General features: G+C 44.3%; 1 protein-coding gene across 14 annotated transcripts in view; it reads right to left on the minus strand.

Moving 5' to 3' along the window:
• Positions 1-19,472, minus strand: part of Ank3 (ankyrin 3) — a 561,730-nt gene that overhangs the window by 53,810 nt on the left and 488,448 nt on the right. For 11 of the 14 annotated variants that reach the window (XM_040732581.1, XM_013113893.3, XM_013113894.3 and 8 more), the window contains 3 exons: positions 13,796-13,902; positions 9,119-9,343; positions 6,211-6,365 (listed from right to left, as the gene is read on the minus strand). In XM_040732581.1, coding sequence (XP_040588515.1) covers positions 6,211-6,365; positions 9,119-9,343; positions 13,796-13,902 — 487 coding nt within the window. Of the gene's footprint in view, positions 1-6,210; positions 6,366-8,498; positions 8,598-9,118; positions 9,344-11,765; positions 11,799-13,795; positions 13,903-19,472 lie in introns of all 14 variants that reach the window. The other 3 variants (XM_040732583.1, XM_040732584.1, XM_040732585.1) reach the window with 1 other exon arrangement.

The following is a 19,472-nucleotide window of genomic DNA, read 5'->3' on the forward strand; positions in this document are numbered from 1 at the left end:
TGAAATTTTTAAGTGGTCCATTTCTTAGAACAGAGAAGTAGGAATATATGAGCAAGAATCTTTGCTTAGCTTTCCTCCCTTGCATGGAGGAAATGTCCAGAAGGGAATCCATACCATATGAGACACCCGCATCACACTCACACCCATGGAGTCCCTAGCACAGGGGTGCACACCCTTCCTAATGCCCCTTTAACGCAGTTCCTCAGGCTGCGGTGGCCACCAACCATAAGATTATTTTGTTGCTACTTCGTAACTGTAATTTTGCTACCGTTATGAATTGTAATGTAAATGTTTTCAGCGATGGAGTTTTGCCAAAGGCGTTGCGACCCACAGGTTGAAAAGCACTGCCCTAGTACTTGCACAGTCCAAGAAACAACAGTGTTGCTTGTTAACAGTATAGAATCTCAGTTCCACACTTCGATGTGACTGTCTTAGAGCAGAGCCTGAAAGCCTGCTTCTCCCACTTAGGTCAGAAGATCTTAGACTTGCCATGTTTGGTAGGGAAGGTTTTAGTGGACTCCCATCCTGGCCTTAAAGATGTAGAACTCAGGAGCTGGAGAGATGGCCCAGGAGTTAAGAGCACCTCCTGCTCTTCCAGAGGGTCTATGTTCAGCTCCCAGCATAGCATCCAAGTTTATCTGGTGCCTTTGCTCTCAAAGGCTGCTTATGACCCTGTTGATGTGAGTGTGATCCGGTTGGTATGAGCATGACTCTGGTTGGTGTGAGTGTGACCCAATTGGTGTGAGCATGACCAGGTTGCAGTGAGTGTGATCAGGTTGATGCGAGTGTGACCCGATTGGTGTGAGTGCAAAGTCTACGGAAAAAAAACACAGATGTCTCAGCAGTCGCCAAATGACAATTTCTGTGCTAGGGTTTAATTGCTGCTCAGTGACAAGCTCTACTCAGCTTAGCTAGCCATTTGGGAAGATAGAAACACTGTTTTTTTTTTGAAAATTACCCCATCATGCCTGTCTTCAAACATTTACATGGTTACCCCTCCATTTATGAAGAAAAACAATTAATACAATCCCATCTTGAAACTGGATGACGGGAAATGCCTCAAAGTTAAACTCATCCCACCAGGTGCCCATATACACCACATTCAGGAGTGACAGCTTAGACCTGATGCCACTGGCCTCTGCAGGCATGCCACACGGAAGGGGGTAATGCTGATGCCCAATTTGACGCTAACATGCTATGTCTGACGCATGGAGAGGCTTACCTGAGGTCATGACTTGGACCCACTGATGGTCATAACATCTACTTGCTGGCAAGTCCATATACACAGACCATATGAGAGTGGGAATTACTAAAGCCAGTTTGCTTTGGTTCAATTTTCATTTCCCAAGTGTCTGGTTTCAGAGGCTGTTTTGAAGTATTTTTCCTCTTGCTATGCAGCACTCTTTACTCAGTTGGTTTAAAATGCCAGTTTGTGGAATAGGATTGAAAATACATAAACATTTTGTCGTGATTTGTTTTGGGAATTTGAAGTAAATTGTATTTATTTATTTATTTTATTGGGTGATTCAAATGCAATCTTGAGTTGGGAACCTTTTTCTATTTGGAAAAATTTTCAAGACTGTTATACCAGATGATTCCAGCAGACGGTGCTGTGTACCATGTACAAAATGTAAAGCTTCCCTGCTCCACAATGACTTGGCACTTTTAAAATTACCATTTGTCTCAAGCTTGATAAAGGTAAAGTGCATTGAGCCGAAGTGCCAATTTTGAATCTGGAATTTACTTCTAATATACCACTGACACAAATATATTTAGAAGTGGGTGCATTCTTCTATCTAGTGTGGGCTACATTCGTACCTCATTTTTATTTTTATCAGCCACTTGCATCCATGGCCTAACTGCAGAGGACTGTGGGAGATAAACCATTTCTCAAGTGCTTTTATTTGTAAGTTGGGGACCGCTGAGGAGGAAGGACTTTTCTAGCGCATGTTCCCAGGTTTGGCACGACTACAAATAGCTCTTAGGACCTGACTTTGGAGTTTAATCAAGGTTTCCGTTAAACTGACAGCGAGGATTCAGTTTGGTGCACAGCTTGGTGATGGGGTGTGTGCGTGTGAATTTTGTTCACCCATTCGCAGCATCTTTCCCTCTGCAGAGACAGAGATAAGATCTCCGTCTGCTGCCAGAGATAAAAACTGCTTCTGCCACCTGAAACCCGAGTTGGGAAGGGCAGGCTCTCCACACCCAGGCATGCACCCTGTCATCCTAACAGCTGGGCCAGCATGCCTGCTTAATTGACATAAGTACTGGTGCTCTAGCTTGCTTAATAATGGCAACAGGGGCTGGAGACAGTGCCTCATGATCAGTGCAAGCATGATCACCTGAGTTTGGATCCTCAATACCCACTTACAAAGCCTGGCATAGCCAGGCATGCCTACAGAATCCCAGTAGATGGGGGATTGAAGTCAGGAGGAGGTGGGGGATGGGGTGGAGACAGGAGGAGAGCTGGGGCTTGCTGGTCACTCAGCCTAGATAAAAAAGGAAAAGCTCCTTGTCCAGTGAGAGACCCTGTCTCAAGGCATAAGGTGTAGAGTGACAAAGTTGCATACCCATAGGCCTCGTCTGGGACAGACACACACACACACACACACACACACACACACACACACACACGCACGCACGCACGCACGCACGCACACACACACACACACATGCACGCACGCAAGGGTTTATTCTGGTTTACAGTTTAAGAGTAGAGTTTATCACAAGGGTAGATTTAATTCATCATTAACCGGAGCTTAAAGCAACCTTATCCAGCCAGGAAGCTGGAACGGTTATTTGTGCTCAGCTAGCTTCTCTTTTGACACAGTCCAAGACCCAGACCAGGGAAAGGTGCCACTCACTTTGAGGGCACCTAATGGGGGGTGAGGAAGAGGGGTGTTTCTCTCACAGGCAAGCCTGAAGCTTAAAAATAATAGCTCCCAGGTGTGCCTGAGTGCTTGCCTCCTGGATGACTCCCAGTCCTCTCAGGACAAGAATTCATCGCAACCGTTGAGCCTGCTTCATTTGCAAACACATAGAGGTGAACGTGTGCGGTGCAGTACAGAAAGGCAATGCTGGGCATGGTCACATGGGTAAGTGGTCCTGTGCAGCAGGCATTTCTGTAAGAACTCTGCACGTATCAGCTCACCCACTGCCTGCGAGTGGTGAGGCCAGGATAGGAATTCTGGCTTCAATGACTTCCATGGACCATGATGCCAACGTCAACATCACACTGGGAAAATTATCCCCCTACTTGGGCCTGTGGTTCCTGGAAGTTGTTGTAGCAATCAATTAACTTTTGTATGCATGGAAAAATTGCATATGTTAAAATAAAGCCTATCTGACCTTTACAACTCTCTTATTTTTCTTTTGGCATGTGTGTGTGTCTTTGTGCATGCGGAGGCCTGAGGTTGAACTCTGGAGTCTTCCTTGAAGGAAGCATTTATTGAAGGAGGGTTTCTTGCTAAATCCAGAGCTAGGCAATTCTGGATAGTCTGGCTAGCCATTTTGCCTCTGGGACTCCCTATCTTTGCCTCTTGAGTGCCGGGATAGCAGGCAGCTGCCAGGGCTGGGCAACTTTTAGAGGGCTCTAGGGATTCGAACACTGGCCCTTTTACTTCCATGGCAAGCACTTCACCTGCTGAGCATCCCCCGTACCTACAACTGCCTTGCTTAGTAAAAACCGGAGACTGGAATGTTGTCTGAGATGGTATTAAACACATGGGTATTAATATTTTAGACAATCGCTTGGAGGAAGACTGATTATTTGAATATAGACTAATACAATACACAGAGAGCACGTATGGAGGAGGGAGTAGTAAAAGGAGTCTAATAAGCATGACACCTATTATGGCTAGACAGCCGGGCATTGGTGGCGCACACCTTTAATCCCAGCATTCGGGAGGCAGAGGCAGGTGGATCTCTGTGAGTTCAAGGCCAGCCTGGTCTACAGAACGAGTTCCAAGACAGCTTCCAAAACAATACAGAGAAACCCTGTCCTGGAAAAAAAAAGGCTAGACAAACTGTCGGGTTGTGTACAGTAACAGTGGGTTGATTTAGTTCTTTAATAAAATCTTAAGTGATTGCTCTATTTCATGCGTTGTTTTTATCTCACTAACAGCTGTCCAACAAGAAGCAAGGACACACACACACACATACACACATACACACGCACACACACACACACACAGATTGAAGTTATACTTTTGCCACATGAGAGTGGGATTCTCAGGGTATTCCTCTTTCACCGAGGGATCACCTGACTCACGCCAGGGCCCTATTTGCCTAGCATTATTTGCACACATCTTGGATCATCTACACCCATTGAATGTATCACTGACTTACAAGGACTGTTCTGGACTTAATCTTGACCAAATCTCATCTGGACCAAATCTAGACGTTTCTAGAATTTTCCACTTATCTTCTTTCTCCTGGGACATGCATTTGGAAACAAGTGGGTATAATCGTAACTCTTTTAATGGGTATAACTGAATTTAAGCCATATCCCCTCTGCTCAGAAAGGCAAGCTGGGTAAGTCACTTGGGTTTGGCGGATGTCTGCTTTGTGGTCTGTTAAGTAAGAATAAAACTGGGCTGGAGAGATGGCCCAGCAGTTAAGGGCACTTGTTGCTGTTGTGAAAATCCCAGGTTTGATTCCTAGGACCCACAGGGAAGCTCCCCACCTCCTGAGGCACCAACACATGTACACAGATGCACATGCAGGCAGGACACTCATACACATAAAATAACAACAACGACAATAATAAAGAATAAAGTTGCTGAGTTTGTGAGCTATACTTTCTTTTTGGAAGCTCCACAAGAAAAGGCATTTAAGTATAGATGCAACAGTTTCTTTCTACCTTGGTATATAGATAGCTATCTTGAAATTGCACAGTTGATAGTGACACTATCTATAGCAGACACTATAGCAAATTTTTGATATGGCTCTTTTTTTTCTATAGATGAAAACAATGGTGACAACAACTGATATTTATTAAAAGCTTAAGGATTATATTTCCTAAGGGCTGCACATAATTATTTATTCATCTTAATGGTAACCCTATAAAAATACAGAGAACAGCTTCCATTTTTAGGCTCACAGGGATGCAGGGACTTGCTCGATCATTCTTTAAATACCCCAAATCTGTCCACGGTCTGAGCCCACAAGACGCCCCAGTAGGTGAATCCCAAGCACAGTGAATAAAATGATAAAAGAGCTGATTTTGATTCTATGGAACAGATCTCTGCCGTTACATAAAGCAACTGTGGCATCTACACAGATTAGGAAGTAAAGTCGCTGCTACAGTTAGCTAGGATTCCTTTCCACACCACCATTTAATAAGCCAGGTCTCTAACTTTCCTCAAGGAAAACTGCATCAAATGTGTGCTCTTAAAGCCAGTTGGTACCCAACGCTTACTAGGAAAAACTGATACAGTTCTAAGCATCACAAAACCTTCAGAAGGCACGTGAGCCAGGCATGGGTGGCACACAATTGTAATCTTAGCACTGAGAAGGCAAAGGCAGGAGGATCAAGTGTTTAAGGTCATCTGCTGCCACCTGGGCTACATGAAATCCTATCTTAATGTCTCCAGACACTTCCCAAAAGAAGGAATATGTGTGAAAGAGACCTGTGGCCACATACTAGCCTCACTAACTCAAAGAATAAGACATCAAAACTCCAGTAAGTTTTGACACTCATTAAAAAAAAAACCAACTAACCAACCAACCAACCAAACCAAAAAACAAACAAACAAACAAAAAAACAAACAAAAAACATTATGGCTCAGGCGACAGTAAAAAAAAAAAATCACAAAAGATGTTGAAATAAGAGAAAATGGAACAAAAATTTCAAAAAAAATATTGTAAATGCTCATGCTATAGGCAAATAATTTATACTCTATTGGATTTGGTTTTTTCCCCCTTCATGTTACTCTTTTAACTAAAAATGCCTTCTTAGGTGTTGGAAAGACTGATAAACTTGGTCAAAAGAACTAAGGAGCAATGGGTGTATCTGTCCATATGAACCGTGGAGGTGCTAGGGAGAGCAGCAGGGTCAGCATAAAGTCATGCCTTAGGCATGGGAAAGAGCAGTAGGTGCTGAAGACCCTGCATCCTGCGTCATTTGACATTCAAGTAGCCCTTCAATCACTCGACACAGTCCCTTGCTTTCTGCCCACCCACACTCACGGAATCCAGGGACACTGTTACCTTCATCCATGCCGTTGAGCAGTTCAGCGAGGTCTTCGTTTTTGCTGTCAAATTGATGTTCCTTCCAGGTCTCGCCATTTTCACTCCGAAGAACAATAAGTTCCCGCTCCTTCCCTCTCATGGACCCAAAATGAGGGATTTCCACTATGACGGGGCTAGAAAACAAAATGCCACATGGTTTTTGTATCAAATTCAATAGTAGAATTCTTATATATATATAAAAAAAAGTATTATTAACAGTACTGAGTTGGGAATCGGAAGTGCCATTTGGGTTGGGAATGGTCTCAAAGCTGCAGAATCGTTGCTAATTAAATAATATTCCAAGCCCAATAACATGCCATCATTCATTCACAAACAGGTCTTGAAGGCCTACTGTGCGTTAGGTGTCAAATTGAATGGGGGAGGGGGTTAAACACATGTAAATAGGCAATTTGAGTGAAGGAGTTAACATGACTAAGGTAGGCCATAAAGAGAGAAAGCTGGTTCATTTTTTAAAAAATAAAAAAAAAAAAACATAATAGGTACATTATGTAATACGAGGTGCTAATGAGCTAAAAGGACACAGTCATTTCTTTAAAAAAGAAATTCGCTCTAATTATGAAGATCATCTCTTTGTTTTTCTTTTTTCTCTCAGCAATAAAGCAGACATTGTCATAATCTAGTCCCTCCAACAGTTTGCCAGGTTTTGTGGTTAAAAAGGTTTCTCTAGTTTTTCTGTCTGTGAATAGGTGTTGGGTAGCCTCATTGCCTGACCTAACTACCACCTATCAGGAGGGTAGGGGGAATACTGGAACATTCCGGAAGAGCACACGTCAGCATGAAGTTGTCATAGGAAGGCGTTAGCTTTGACAGTGTCCTTTCTCAAACGAATGAAGGGGAATGACTGCAAATTGAAGATCGCCAATCAATTCACGGGAAATCATTTCATTACGTTCGACAGGATTATGGATAAAAAGATGGATGGATGTAAGCAGACCACAATCACACACAGTTCATGTAATTGGATTGTGCAGCTTTCTTGGGTGATGCTTGATAGACAGTATCATTGTTCTCTTAGAGAGGTTGGGTGCAACCTGTCTTAACCCGGCTGTTTATATACACGTGGTAGCAACACATATAGGCGTCAGTAGGAAGAACACAAGGAGAGGTTGTCATACAGATCAAAACCACAAATAAAACATGAATATCTGATTACTTATGAAAGTATTCATTTAAAATGAGAATGATGAATATCATGATTTTACTTTCGGCCAGAATCATTACAAATTTTTTTTATAATGCCTTTATTTTTTTCAGAGTTTCTTAAATGCCTTTATTCTTTAACACGTAAAAACAAGAGCGATTATTTCTAGCAGTGTTAATAGTGTTATTGGGAAATTTCCCGTAATTTTAAACTATACTTTAGATATTAGGTATCATTTTATTTTTTGAGAACAAGATACAATCTTTGCAGGTGAATGTGTCCGATACTGTCTCTGTGGCTTTGTGTAGGATGCTCGACAATGCTGGAGAGAAGGTATAAGCAGGGTCTTTGACCAAGGGGACAGCCAAGCAGGACAATTCAGAACAGGCTTTTCATGCAGACTGCCAAGGCAAACACAGTCAGACAAGCAAACAAACAAAGACACATTTCAGCTTGGACAAGACGAAAGGCATTCGACAACTCAACAGAACATCCCAGCTGCCCCCAGCCACATTTCTTTAAATATTCTGTGCTCTTGACACATTCAAAATCATTTTACTCACTGGTTGATTTCTTTTGATTCTCAACGCCCATGAAGATTACACTGTACTGTAAGTGCTTTCTAAGTCTAATCACGTACACAGACCCATACATACAGAAACGCACAGACACATACATACATACATACAAGAAACGCACACACGCACGGCATTTGTGGCAAACGTTGATTCAAAGCCTGCAAATACCTTCTCTTACACTGGTTAAAATGAGGCGGTCGGGCTAGCTTTGTTAGGTACACAGAGAAGAAACATTTCAAATTAAAGGAGGGTCGACAGATGCACACAGTCAGCGGAGTGCTTGCGGTGAGTCCCACATGCTTCGAAAGCACAAGGTAGCGGCAATGCCACATTAAGTCAAGCCACTATGGGTGTGTTCTCTCAGTGACACACATGGACCGAAAGCATGAAAAAGAAAACCAAAACCAAAACCAAAAATAGGAGAACAAACTGAAGACAAGAATAAGACCATGGGTGTGACAGAAAAAAAAACTGAAAATGGAAAGGAAAAATTGTAGACAATCTGGTCTTGTCTATGAAGATCCTACCCAATAAATTTTGTTCCTTGAGGCCCAAGCTGCAGGATTCGGCTAACCAAGCTCTCGCCCTCATTTACAGGGGGAGGATGGGTGGGAAGGTGCAGTTTACTGAGTAACACATCCATGCAGCAGGAAGAGAAACAAGAAGGGGAGATTGTGAACACACTGTCCGTCATGACAGAGCCTGCCTGCCTTGCCAAGGGCCACCTCAGACAATGAAGCAAAATTTAGTTTTCCTTCTTGTAAAATACCCTACCCCGGTGGGCTATGTCTCTCAGAGTTACTTTGAAAGAGACGTGTCCGCAAGGTAGCCATTTACACAGCGTGGAGCCGTCATCCCACCTGTAATATTTTCTAAGGGTGGTGCCTTGACTTCCATGGGGTAGCCGCAGGGATCCACGCACCCGTGGGGCACAAAGCATGCTTCTCGGTTCGTAAGCGCCTTAGCCAGTGACTTGAGTTAAGGAACCCACGGCCTACTGCGCAGCTTGGTGACCTTTGACACCACACTCAAGTCCCCCGTGAGGTTCATCAAGCCATTTTCGGAGTTAATGTCTTGAGTTAGCAAGGACTAAAGGGGAATCAAAGATGTGGTGAGAGGGGCCAAAGCAAAAACTGGGGAAACTTACCCTAAAAATTGTGCCCCCGCAGGACCCATTTCTATCAGCCTACTGGCTAATCCCTCTCCTTCCACCATGGGGGGTGGGTTGGCCAGTTTATGTCTCTTTACCAGGCGGCAGGTGATGCGGGTGGGGGCCGTACACTTGCGTGGAGGGATGATGATCCGCATCCCATGATGGCGGCTTCCTCGCATGGAGCCCCCTCTCGCGTCCACCATAAAGCTAACGAGAAACCTGTACAGGAGGAAGATCAGACACCATCACAGACAGAAGGAAATTTTGGCAAAGAGTTTTGAAATTCAGTGTCAATGTACGGGAAAAGGCAGCTGGCCCGCCTTCTATAACACAACACTTGGAAGCCACTACTGTGGAGTCACATCAGACGTGCACGGAACTCACACCCAGGGAAAAGACTGGAAGACAGTGGGGGTTTCGGTGGAAGGAAGTTCTCCCTCCCAGGAGGCAAGGAAGTCACCATAGGTACAGAGATAGGAACAGTGATAGTATTCAAGTTGGAACTAAAATGATCTATGAACGGGATGCAGATTTAAAAAAAAAAGTTCCCACCATTTTCTGTAGCCTTTGAGGATGGCGTAGGGAACAAGTCAAGGGTCATTTTCACTCTACCTAGTTTCTCCCCTAACCTGTTTAGGAGAGCTCATTCCAGTACACATAGAATGAAACTTCACAGCTTGTGAGACACACAGCTTGTGAGACAAAAGGGACAATTCACTCATACCAACACTCTTAATTTTTTTTACTAAGATGAAATATAAAAATAAAAGCAGGTGACTAGATTTGCTAAGGTTTTAATGGAAAGGTATTAAATCTTTCCAGTAATCATTTGAAAAATAGAGGTTAAAACATGTATTTGAACATTCCATGTGGTAATAGAAGTAGAACTTAAACATTATTTCTGAAAGTGTCTGTCATCAGCCTCTCTGGCAAAGCAAATAAGGAAAATGTATTTCCTGTATGCAGCTGTATCAGTGGAAAGCCTTCTCTGTTGGCGATGGGCACGTTGGTAAACACAAATCCAACAGACAGATGGCGACACAAACATCCTTATACGCTGAATTTTAGGGCTGAAAATACACACATGATTCAAGTAGCACCAGAGTGTCTTCAGCAAGTGCGATGGCTCTCTATTATATTCTTTTAAGAAAAGAATCCTATCCATCAAAATTCTTTTCTATATAATCATCCAAGCATGGCCAACGGGTCTGAAGCCCCTACATAGCTGAGGAAGACTTCCTCAACAAACTGGCCAGCCATCCCCAGCAGAGAGAGGCAACGGGGTGCAGAGAGCCCTTAGGCTGAGTGCGCTTCTGTTATCAACTGCTCACTACTGAGCTGGGCTCACCTCTTGCTCAGGTTTTGGATTTAGCTATTTTTTTCTCTCTGTTGTTTGACGCTCTTGAGATTACTCTAGCTATCTTGAGAGACTTTTGCCTCTAGGATATTCAAGTCAGGAGAGGGAAAGGCTGTCCCCAAAATAAGGAGACAGTAAAAACAGTCTCCCCTGTCTACTCAACAAAAATGGCTATCTGCTTCCATTCACCAGTCTGGCTTCCACATGCATTATTTCCAATGCAAAATGGTCTCTGGCTCACTCTGGTTCTGAAGTGCTTAATTTTCTTAGATATACGTGTGCTACATACTGCATGTGCATGTGCACAAGAGCATCAGCTGATTTCATTCAATAACAAAGGCACTGCAACAAGATAAGGGGACAAAAGTCTGGGTTTTCTCTGCAATTAATGGTGAAGATTAATTACCACTGGGTGTGTGAAGAAGGACTCAGCCCAAACTCTGGCCTTGAAATCGCGGTTGTGCTAGTACAAATGCACACTGCATTGTTTGCCTGGATTAAGGGTGTTGCACTGACAACAGCGGAGCCTCAACATTACAGACAGCACTTCAGACTGGGTTGGCATATTCACCACGTGACCTGAAGGGCCCAGCAGAGTCCCAGCACACAATGTCAATGGAATCAATCTATGGTCAAAGATTTCCTTTGTGTGCTTAGAAACGGCATAGGTGAGACTTGGCTACTAATGAGTGGATGGGCAAACAAGAGATGCAGGCTGATGTTAGCTGAGTGGCCTGAAGGTAGCATAGGGAGGTTTGGGGGGGCGCTGCCAATATAAGACCGTGGCAGCTACAAAGACTATCAGAATAAATGGAGCGGAAAAACTAAGAGGATTTGAATGACAAACTGGAAGAGCCTCCCACTGGACACTCCACAGAGCATGTGGTGCAGCCATTTAGCCTTCTAAGATCTTTACACAGAGCTAACAGATGGAGGAAAGGTGGGAGTGGGTTAGGCAGGACACGAGTCTGCGATGACACCGTGGGACACAGTGATTTTGTTTCCCAAACTCATTCTGTGTAAGATCTGAGCAAAACCCAAACAACATGCAACACGGGTTGTGGAAACAAAGAGAAACACGCAACGGTGATGCTCCTAAGTCTCTGTATCGTGCTACCGTTCAGATTACGTCACGGGTGCCATGAATGACCCTACAAGTGCTACTCAGAGGCGTCTAGTTTCGCAAACGGCAGGGTGACGAGTGCGGACATTCTACAGACACTGACGCCATTTAACTGAGGGATGTCACATAAATGAAAAAGACACAAAGGACACAGTTATCACCTTGAGTCATACTGAGGCAGCGGAGACGAATAGCTGCAAAATAATTTAGAAAGCAAATGGAGAAATTAATGTACGGTCATTAGAAGCAAGCAACAGACAACGTCAATGGCAAGCAAAAGGAAAAACTCAGAAAATGAAACCATGGCACGTAGCATTTGTGGGACAGCCTGTAATAAATGTCTGCCTTAGCTGCTATAGAACAGGGTCCTCAGACCTGGCATCAGTGCTTTGAATTCCAAGTGGGGCTTCTCTGGCTGTCATTACATTTGCTGTGTACACATCTATCTTCAAGAGAAGTTAAAGAAATATATCCTGATGCATTTATTATTTTAATGTGTGGACATGATGTGTATGTACATAGCATATATGTGTGGTTCCTCTGTGTGTGTGTGTGTGTGCACGTGCGCGTGCCTGCACCACAGTGTACATGTAGAAGTCACAGGACAGTTTCCACTTGTTGAAGCAGGGTCTGGTGTTGTTCACTGCTACAAATGCCAGGCCAGTGGGCCAGCCGGCCTACAGTGACTCTGTCTCTGTCTCCCACCTCTCTTTAGGAATGCTGGAAGCAGAGTTGCTGCCGCTACGCTGGCCTTTATGTGGATTGGGTAGATTGTTTGCCCAAGTGGTTTATCCACTAAGACATCTCACTTGCCTATGGTGGTTATTATTGTAGCAATCATTTTCCTCCCTTTTATATGGTTACCAATTATCTCACAGGTGAATTACCCACTAACGAATCCAGCACACAAAAGTGCACTGGTTATCAACGCACTTGTCACAGCAGGTCACCATTCAGTCTTCTGCCGTGAGACAGACGAGGGACTCTTTAATAAGGTTCTTATCAGCACTTCTGGGGCACATACAATGGTGTGTGACATTTTAAAAGTAGATTTCTTTATTTTCTCTTGAGATTCATTTTTTTTCTGACTGTAACGTAATTATAATTTTATTTCAGGAATGCAGAAGATGCCAGAGTCAAGTGGGACCTTCCAGGGTTAGGGTTTCTTTTTACAAATGGCAGTTGCAGAGAATAAAATCATTGATTGAAAAATGGGTTCATATCAAATGAGAGGAAACTAAAAACAGCAGAGCACACTGCTCATGGGGACACTGGATCAGTTTGTGAAGTCAATCTATAATACATTTGATGTTTGTATGCATGTATGTGCACATTTGTGTGTGTGTGTGTGTGTGTGTAAATGAATGAGGTCATAGGTGGTAGAGCATGCTCCTGTGTGTATGTGCATGCATTTGAGCATGCTCCTGTGTGCATGTACATGGTCGGGCATGCTCCTGTGTGTATGTGCATGTATTTGAGCATGTTCCTGTGTGCATGTACATGGTCGGGCATGCTCTTGTGTATATGCACGTGGTTAATAGTATTCCTGTGTACATGTGCATGTGGGAAGTAGGGATCAACTTTGGGTACTGTTCCTCAGGCCGTGTTTACCTTGCTTTTTGAGACAGAAACCCTCGTTGACTTGGAATTCAGCCATTAGACTAAGGGAGCTGGCCCGCAGACCCCAGTGATCTGCCTGTCTGCACTCCTCTCTCCCCCTGGCATGACAGGGACGAGCCACTTGCACACATACTTGTGTGGCAAGCACTTTACTGACTGAACTACTTCCCCAGCTCTACATTTAGTGTTTTTACAGAAGAAAAATCAGATGCATATTTTAAAAAAGCCTCATTTGAGGAAATAATTAAGAAAAACAACTTGGTTTTATATCTTTTTCAGTGAAAAGGAATTTTAAAGATTTCTAGAAGCTCATAACAATCAGGAAATTTTGCTATGTCAATAATCAATTCTTTTCTAATACTCCACTTTTAGGGATAAATGAAGACGGACTTGTCCCCCAAAATACTTATTAAATGATTACAAATGCAAACCACACACTCTCACAAATGAGCATATATTTCACAGGTGAAAATGTTCCGAGATATGGATGTTTTCAATATGCATGGATAACTAAATAATAAATGCAATGTGAGTGTAATGGATTAAGGAGAGATGGCATGCGGGCACTTACCCAGAATGCACAGGGCTTGAGACCAGGTTCACATTGTCCAAGGTGTCTGCTGCCCAGCTGTAGTGTCTGAGAGAATCTGAATCAAACTCCCTTGTGAATGTTAGGTGCTGAAAAATAAAACAGCACGTGCTATCAACCACGAGACACCAGTTCTCCCTATACCGCACAAAATATATCTGAATATCTTTATAAGCCTGGATAAGCTAACACTCAATATAAAGAATTTGCAAATCTTGCTCATGAGGTCTACATTAGGTTCTGTATAGAAAAGAACATTTAAAAAATAAAGTATACTGACACAAATATTTCATATGGAAATCCTGAGAACGAACCCTGGCATTATCTGCATGGTAAAGGAAACACGGAGAACATTAATTGGTTCAAATGAATCCTGCAACTTTAAATTCCCTCCCTCCCCATTCTCAACATGCAGATTCAGGCCTGATGACTGTGACACCCATGGGTCACCGTGGCTGGCAGCAGTCCAGTCTCCCACCAAGAAAGCCTGAGGAGGACACAGAAACTCTGCAGTAGCGGACGCTGAGAGTGAAATGCCTGAGAGGGAAAGGTCTGGAAGCCAGGGGTTCACTTCCGCCATTTCTAACTTGGGAACGTTTGCCCAGTGTAAGTGCGGGCAGAACGGGTGTTTGTGTCTACACAGATGGCCGCTGAAGAAGAGGAAGCCCAAGAAGGTTCTGAGGGACAGTTGGGTGGCCTCAGGCATGCTGTAGACTTCTAAGGACACGAGCCACACTGTAGGGCTAAAGCAGAAGGGAAGCCAAAAACCTGTCAAGAAAAATCCCTCCGAGCGTAGGCGAGCTTGTGGGCGCTTCCACGAGAAAGAGGATGCAGGTGCAGAGCTCATAGCGGAAAAGGCTCCCAGAGCTCACGCCAGGATTGCGAACAAAGATTCAGGAGGCTCCAAAGTACTTGGCCCGCATTGCAACGGAAACTTCATTGAACCGAAGTGGCCACCAAGGGCGGAAGGGTTACCTCAGCAGTGAAAGTACTTCTGCGAAAGCCTGCTGACCTGGGTTCAACCCCTGGAGCCCACATTAAAAAGCCAGATGTAATAAATGCATCTATAATGCCAGCAATCCTACAGAGAGGTGGGGAGTGGAGACAGGAGACTTGGGTACACACCCTCCACCCCCTCCCCTTCCCCTCTCTCTCTGTATTAAAATTAAAAGATCAGCAAACACTTCTAGAAAGCAAAAAGAGTGAAGCAGAAGATAACAAGGGAACAACTCGAGGCCCTTTCCCACATCCGAAGCCTGTGTCCTGAGAGGATCCACCGCGTCAAGGAGTGTGGGAGAGGAGGACACCATTGTGCCCAAGAGGGTGCATCGGCAACAAGTTTCAGAACCTAGAGACAGAGAGGGCTACAGACGGCAACCCTCCACCACACTGCAAAAAGCAGAAACATGACAAAGATGATGGAGTAATCAATCCCTCAAGTGTTCTAAGAGGAAATGCTTTATCAGCTCACCGCTCCCTCATTAGGCAAACCAAGTTCATAGCAGGTATTTCCGGATACTTCAAACCTCAAAAAACGGATTAATCATGTAGTCTCCAAGGGTAATACTTCAAAACGTACTCCAACCAAATGAAGAACTAATTCAAAAAGGAAAAAGGCAGGCATAGAATGGAATAGGAGATAAAACAAAGGGTATGTCAAAACGATGCCAGGCCCAAGAGTGGATCTGTGCAGAAACTACTGATAATGGCCGGTATTGATGACTGCTACACATCAGCAGGGGCTGCACTGTCGCCCTGAGTAACTTTGCCAAGGCCACCTTCGATGCCATCTCTAAGACCTACAGCTACCTGACCCCCGGCCTCTGGAAAGAGACTGTGTTCACCAAGTCTCCTTATCAGGAATTCACGGACCATCTTGTGAAAGCCCATACCAGAGTCTCTGTTCAGAGGACCCAGGCTCCAGCTGTGGCCACCACATAAGGGTTTTCATACAAGAAAAATAAAGTGAATTAAGTCTGTTTAAAAAAAAAAGAATTTAATGCTGGGGCTGGAGTGATGGCTCAGTGGTTAAGGGCACTAGCTATTCTTGCAGATGACCCATGTTTGGTCCTAACACCCACACAGAACTTACAACTCCGGTTCCAGAGGATCCAATACCCTCTTCTGGCCTCCACAGACTCTGTATACCCTTGGTAGAGATATATACACTCAGGGACATATACAGAAACCTTACAAATAAACAAACAAAAAGAATCTAACACAATTGGGCAGAACTGAGATCTTCACCTCGGACAGCAATAATTCACTTGAGAGACTCACTTCCAGCCTAGCCATATCTGCTAACTACTTAGACAAACTGTTACAGATGCCAGCAGCCAACCGTCAGGGTAGAGTCAAGGACTGAATGCAGAGCCACTTCAATATTTTTGGTGTGGGAGGGGCTGTGGGGACAAACTACAGCCTTTGAATGTGTGAGGCCCTGGGATTATTTTCTGCTTGGACCCTTTTTGTTTTTTAAGTCTGATAAATTAATAATCTTCTGCCTCTTTGTTAATTACAGTAAATTATTTACCTTCAGCACTCAGAGAAACATACTGGTGGCATTAATTATTGAAACCATAAATTATACCACACAGAAAGGTTATCCTGCCATCATGTAATATTTACATGGGAGGTGACAGCTTGCCAGGGTCCCACCCCCACGCAGATATGCTTTCTCTCCTCACCTCTTGTAGCCCGTTGCCACACATCAGAGCCTAGTCACGACACAGCTGAGCAGATGGTAGACCTGACCACATCTAGAATGTTCCCATGTGACTCCAAAAGGTTGCAGCATTTCAATCCAATACTAGGTAATTTCTCCTCGGAGTTCATGTTTGAGGTTTACGAGTGGCCCTAATTGAGTCTGAATAACTGAAATATGAGCTACCAGAATGTTCTTCCTACAGGGAAGATTTCTAAAACAAAATAATGGCAACTCAACCAAGCCTACAGTTTTAAGGGCAGATCATGACTTGCTAAGTTCCTTTCCAACTGTCTCTCGATACTTTGCATGGCCTTCAGTTTAGATAAAGCTGACCGATGACACACCAGCATCTGCTTGACTTTAGAAGACAATATTAATTTTGAAATGTGCTGACTGTCACTGCGCAGGCCACCATAGCTCCAAAGCATAGCCTTTAGCTCTCTGTACCAATAACCATTTAAAAGGGTTAGCAGGGCACGCTGTTCGATGACCACTAAATATGAAGCAACAGCTATAGATGCGACTCAGGTAGCCAGGTACTTGCCTAGCATTCCTGAAGCCCTGGGTTTGACCGCTAGCACCACATACCTGGGCATAGTAGCATACACCTGTAATCCCAGCGTCTGCAATGTCAAGGCAGGGGGATTAGGAGTTCAAGGCCACCCTCAATTAGGTAGTGAGTTCCAGGCCAGCATGGGTGACGTGAGACCCAGTTCCTAGGTCTCATAGCGTGGAGGTGGGTGCCTAGTGAAGAGGTTCAGCTTTGGGGCTGAGACACATTAGCTGAATTTGGCAACTCCTTTTGTCACTTCCTATGGGTGACCCTTGCCACAGGCTACTGGTTAGAGGCCCGAAGGTGATTGTGGGCCTCTCCGTGCCCAATTTTCATGTCAGCTCTAGAGATGTGGGGTGATTATCTGAGTTGTTGATTCCAGGAAAGGGGTTAGAAGGGCTTGCTGAGTGAGGTCCAGCAGCCATGTGCCTGTGCCAAGGACTGTGCATAGAGACAGCAGCTTCTCTCTCTCTAGCATCTACTGAGTATACTGACCACCCCATAGACTCTTCTGGCCATGGTAAGGGGGTGCATGTATTTAGGGGACTAGTCTCCATACCCACTTGGCACAAACAAAGTCAACTTTTAATAACTGCCCCCTCCCATGGGCCCAGAAGAAGCTTTGCTCTACCGTTTCCCTGGTAACATCTGCCGGCCTGTGACTCTTGGCATGTTTCTCCATATGGGCGAGAAGCTATAATAAGGTATCTTTAAATGTAAAAAGACTTCCACACCCTTTCCAGAGGACTTTGGTTGATGCTAGGTTATTTGTTAAAATATGATGATTTATTAGAGGGAAAGAACAAACCCCAAAATGTTCCAGTTTCAGGCCAAATCCTGGGACTTTCCAGATATTTACACAGGATGCTTGTATCAATTGACAGCTCCCATTGTTATAATATGACTGGCAGCTCCCACTCTGTTATAACATGGCATCTTACAAAAACCTAGGTCTGATTTATTCACTCAAACAGCGCTTAATCCCTGAAATTTTATTTTGTTTTTGAGACAGGTTCCTACTCTGCAGCTCTGGCTACTTTGTCTCAAACTCACTGTTGAGTCCAGGTGCTGGGATAACCAGAGTAGGTTACCACCTTGGCTTTCAATTCTTTTTAACAGTGCTACAAAAATTCACAGTGCAGTAACTCAATAGTAAAGACTGCCTTGGCTTCTCCGAGTCCCCAGGACCCTTTAGATCTCCGGGTGACATTACACTCCTTTTTACATTTAAGGAAATGGAGGCTTCTGAACGACTTAAAAAAAATCTGGCAACACAAAGGCACCAGTCGACACACGGTGGCTTCAGCCGGACAGTATACTAAAAACAGTTCACAATGACTCCCTAAGGCCTTTTACTCCCGTGTCAAAGAGAAGACCAACACTCACATTATTTTCATCTTGGAAGTGACAGTGGGGGCACTATGACGATCAAACTACACATTATTCGATTGAGTCCAAAGCCTGACTAATGATGAGGTCACTGTCTCCAAGAGCTTCATATTTTCCAAAAATAGCATCTTAGTGGCACTACACATCAGAGGAGAGAGGAGAGTAAGAACACGCTGGCCTCATTAACCGGGACACACCCTGAAGTTCAGGTCCGCAAATAAATAGAACACATTGGTCTTACAACCGGGACACGCCCAGAAGCCCGGCTCTGGAAGTGAATACTAAATACAGAAGAAGGGATAGGGGAATGGAGAGAGGGAAAAAAGAAGAGATGGGTGAAGAGGTAGAGGAGACGGAGAGAGGGGGAGAACAAGAAAGGAGGGGAAAGTAGAGAACGGGAGAAAGATCTAGTTGGTTCTATTGGGTCACTCCCAACTTCTGACTTTTAGCCCTCACTGCTGAAAGTTAGGGTTAGGACCCAAGGTGGATCTGAAGGCCCCAACTCTCCTGGACTGTCTGTTCTGCTCCTCTGAGACTGGGGGAGGTGGTCTTGCCACCAGTGTCCAACAGGTCACCTAGCAACATGTCACCTAGCAACAGGTCACACACAAAACTCAAGGGCATCTAATCTGAAGAAAAGCAAATGTGATTTTCTGGAGTGACAGCTGGGATGAGGCAACCAAACCAATGTGTGTCAAGGAAAACTCCATCCCCAAAGCAAATTGGACAGGGCCAGCGTGGGGAGAGGGGAGCCATGTGGCTGTCTCTCTCCTTGGTCAACGACATGAGGACGAGACCTTGAGTAAGGCTGTATACTCCACTGCACAGCAATCCAAGTCAAAATCTTGCAGTGCCTCTGAGTGTATTGCAGGGCGGTGAGTAGGTAATATTAATGTCCCAACTCCCTGTGATCAAGGAATGACCCATGGAATGCTTTGAAGAGTCTGTATTGCAAACCATAAACAATGCTTATCCTGTAGTTAGCTTGCAGAGGCTGGCCCTAGGTTGCC

This window comes from Mesocricetus auratus, unplaced genomic scaffold, assembly GCF_017639785.1.
Source record: "Mesocricetus auratus isolate SY011 unplaced genomic scaffold, BCM_Maur_2.0 Super-Scaffold_100027, whole genome shotgun sequence".
NCBI lineage: Eukaryota > Metazoa > Chordata > Mammalia > Rodentia > Cricetidae > Mesocricetus > Mesocricetus auratus.